Below are 3,982 nucleotides of genomic sequence, written 5' to 3' on the forward strand. Positions count from 1 at the left end.
GAGAGAGATTACCTGTTGCACTGAAACCTCATTACAGTGAACACTAAACTGCAGTGTGTGCAGGGAATGTGAAGAGAGTGCCACTGTGGCTGCTGGATATACTGCAGGCTAGAGCTGATTTAGTTAACTGTTCACAGCCTGAAAGAGCCAATACAGTGGATACATTTTCAAGTGTTTACCCTCACCTTCGTGATGCTAATGACACCAGTGAGGGCACTGTGATTAAAGCTGCAAACCACAGATAACAATAATAACGAGGGAAAAAAACAAGAATAGACAAATATTGAAGAGTGCATATTGGCTATACAGTACCTAACTCTTTTTTTACAATATCGTGGCATCTAGCAGTGAAGTTGCAGATTGAAACAATTTGAATACAGCTCAGCTTTCCAAGCATGTAGAAGAAACTATGGTGGTCCCAAAACTCAATAAAACTTTATTATCATTATTTTTTTATGAGATTTATCATCAGTGATAGTTAGATGAGAAGTACCACCCAAATTTGTTTTTGGGACAGGCTTCCCCCTGTTTCTTGTCTATATGCTAACCTAACCAGCTGCTGACCCCAGCTTCATACTTGCAACACAGAAACGAGGGTGGTATGTGAGCAAATTACTGGCTTGTCTTAAGTAACTCATGAGAGTGTTACAGTGGGTGCTGTTGCGTTTTAATACAATACAAAAGATAAGTGAAAGGAGAAATGAAAGGGGTGTGGACATGAAGATTCAACAGAAAGGAAGGTGAAAATAAAGTTTGAATTTCTGGTGAAAACAGAAAGACAGCAATGAGCTTTGAATCAAAGAAAGCGGGAGGGGCCGTGTGGATGGCGCTGAGCAGCGATGGCAGTTTGGTAATTTGTGGTGAGGGTTGCTGGCTGGGTGTGCCCATTTTCTGCAATGAAAAGGAGGAAGTAAAACAGGGCAGGCTCCTCTCTCATCTTCAGATTAAATGACTCAAGAGGAGCTGCTAGGATGAGGGTGAGTCAGCTGGGTGAACAGACAGACGGACAGACAGTGCTGACTAGTATGGCTCATTGGTGCCTGGTACTGCGCCCTGAATACCAGCAGAGCGCTGCTTAATGAAACACACAATCTGCTGGCACTGAGATCAGAGGATCTTTGTGCATTTTTCAGATTTTTTCTAAAAAGGGTTTAGGAATGAGTGAGAGTTCTGTGTCCGAAAAGCAACCCCCCCAATATAGAAAAGAAAATATTCCTGAGGCACGCTGCATGGGAACATGAAACTCACAGAGATGGCATCTTAAAAAGCTGACCACAACCTCGATAATCACAATCTCTGCTGATGATCTTATCTGTCAACAGCAGCTCCACCTCTTCCTGCCTGATATGGGGTACAGCAGCCTTTGGCACGAGGTACAAACACTGCCAGCACCTCACCTGTGGCTGCGGCAGGGAGCAGTAACACGTGTGTGGAAACCATGAAGTGAGCCAGACATACCCCCCCAGCAGGGGATGACAAGGACTCACTCATGTCTGATTCACACACACTCAGTCACACAAACCTCTTCCTTTCCTTCCAACCACAGACTCTCTGTTGATAAAGGTCTCAAAGAGAAGAGTGTCTGGGGGGGGGACGGACGACACCTGATAGGATTAGTCAGTCCTATGCAATTTCAACAATGGGTTGAATTAACAGTGAGATTAAATGTGGGAACAAGTCCATCAGGGACCCTTGAGCCTCTTTGAGAGCCACCCATGCTCTGCAGTGAGAAAGCACAACACGAGGAGGCTGTATTCTCTAAGTTTTGTATCACAGCTCAGCAAAAAATGTCTTTAATTCACTTGCAGTCTGATAAACAACTGCAAAATCACCAGTGTAGCAAGCAGGCAGGCAGCTGCATGTAGGCAAAGCCCATTAAACCCAGTTTTATGTCACCAAGCGTGAGCCAAGTCCTGTCGAATGCTATGGAGATCCAGCCCACTGCACGACATGATCACAGACAATAGCCCTGTGTCTCTCTCCCTCTCTGTCTGTGTGTGTGTGTGTGTGTGTGTTTGTTTGTGTGTGCACAGGACCTGCTCTATCCTACTAGGCCTGAATGACTTCCCGGCCCACAGAGTTTGGCCCGGACCTGGCCCAGCCCGGCTGAAGCGGCAGGGAGCACAGAAAGCCTCGGGCCCCCTCTGCACAGTCAGACCCCCTCCTCCCAAAACAATCTGCCTCAGTTCTGGACAGCCGGAGACAATAGCGCTGCGCCCCTGGACACCAGGAAAACGCCTGCTTTCTCACTGAAAACACACACTGTAATATTACTACGGCAACTGTTCTGGAGATTTATCTAACATTCCGTTGCAGGAGAAAAAGTGTTTTCACCTCTTCTTCTTTTTAAAGTGACAGATTTTTTCTACTGGGCAGCAGCATGCTCAACTTCATTCCCCCTGCAGGCATGCTCACATACACTGTCCGTTTCATTATCACCATCAATTTAAATTTGTAGTGCAATGTATCTGTTGCCCAGAACCACTCAAGCTATTTTTTTCAAGAAAACCAAACACACAAGCACAAACTACAGCCTTAAAGAGAGGAGAGGCCACCTGGATAAAGCTTAAGATGTGTTGCCAAACCAAAGCGCGCAACCTGGCACTCATTCATTACACTCTGCGTTGTTTTTGTGCTGTGCACAAACTTTTTTCACTCACCTATGGACACCAGCTTAATGTTCTCCTTGTCCAGGAACTCCAGAGCCACCGACACGTTCTCCAGCTGCATCTGGCGGAAAGTGGGCCTCTGGTTGTACTTTCTGAACATCTTCTTCTGGGACAAGACCTCCAGGAGCCCGATGAGGCGCAGCCCGTCGCTGAGGTCCGTCTGCAAGTTGCCGATCCTCTTGTTGACGCATTTCAGGTGCTCGTTACACCAACGGGTGAAGGTGTTCTGCTGGATCTTCTTCCACGGCGCATCCTCGGCCAGGTCCTTCTCCGTGGCGGGCATTTCTGCGTCCTTGTCCGTGGAGAGAGCGTTGGGAGCGGGCGCGGCGCTCTGGTGGAGCCGGGGGTGTGAACCACTCATTTTTATGGTCTCGACTGTCTCTCGGTTCGCTGGCTTTTTTCTGGGTGGAGTCTGCTCAACTTCGCGTGGCCGCTCCCCTCTTTCTCTCTCTCGTTTTGTGGCTCGTCTGTGTTTTTGGGGAAAGAAAAAGAAAGAAAGGAGAGGACAGAGAGACTGACTTATAGCCCGGAGACAGAGGTTTTGTAGAGAAAGTAGGCGGTTATGGCACCGGAAAGTAGAAAAGGGAGTTAGTTTGGATGAAAGTGATGGCACAAGCGATATGCTCGCACCGTTTGACTAACACTGACTTTTTTTTACTTTTTACGTCTCCCAAACTAAGAATAAACTCACTCACATTTCAACTCTATCTTAAAAGATGGCAGTTAATCATTTAAGACTATCTGAAGCTGTGGGGGACGATCGGCATAATTCTCATACATTCTCAACCTTCTTCCCAGTTATCATATTAGGGTAAAATCACCCAGATATTGGACATTAGTCTGATAAATCAACTTTACACCATTTTAAGAAGACACAGTTTGACCTCAATACTTAAAGATCCCCTTCAGACATGTATAACTACATACAAATAGTCCATTTGGAACAATAATGTGTATCTCATGCGTTTTTATGCAAAACAACGTATCACTTCCACTTTAAAGTCTTTAAAAAGTCACCTCCTCCTTCTACCTCATTAAAACAGTCAGTAAAGACCTCCCAGGAATCTCCCTGAGTATGCAACATGTTGTTGATTTCTTAAAGTTTTGCTGCTGGACAGCCAAGATGTCTCCTCCTTCCACTGTAAAGTCATTCGTCAGTGGATGTGCACTGGTGGCTTCAGTTCTACAAATCACACTGTTAACAAGTTGATACGGGACCCGGAGGGATTTGACCTTCCAGACTATTTTGTGATGGATTCACAGGCCACACAAATCCTACTGCTGGAGGCCCGCCCTTAAAATCAGATGTTGAA

General features: G+C 46.1%; 1 protein-coding gene across 3 annotated transcripts in view; it reads right to left on the reverse strand.

Annotated features, from left to right (window-relative positions):
• The window catches only part of flna (filamin A, alpha (actin binding protein 280)), a gene marked incomplete in the record, with an annotated part of 51,228 nt that overhangs the window by 39,018 nt on the left and 8,228 nt on the right, over positions 1–3,982 (reverse strand). For all 3 annotated transcript variants that reach the window (XM_035656077.1, XM_035656078.1, XM_035656076.1), the window contains 1 exon segment: positions 2,661–3,136. In XM_035656077.1, the coding sequence (XP_035511970.1) occupies positions 2,661–3,030 (370 nt within the window).

The sequence above is a fragment of the Morone saxatilis genome, unplaced genomic scaffold (genome assembly GCF_004916995.1).
Source record: "Morone saxatilis isolate NCDOM2014 unplaced genomic scaffold, NCSU_SB_2.0 Contig15, whole genome shotgun sequence".
NCBI lineage: Eukaryota > Metazoa > Chordata > Actinopteri > Moronidae > Morone > Morone saxatilis.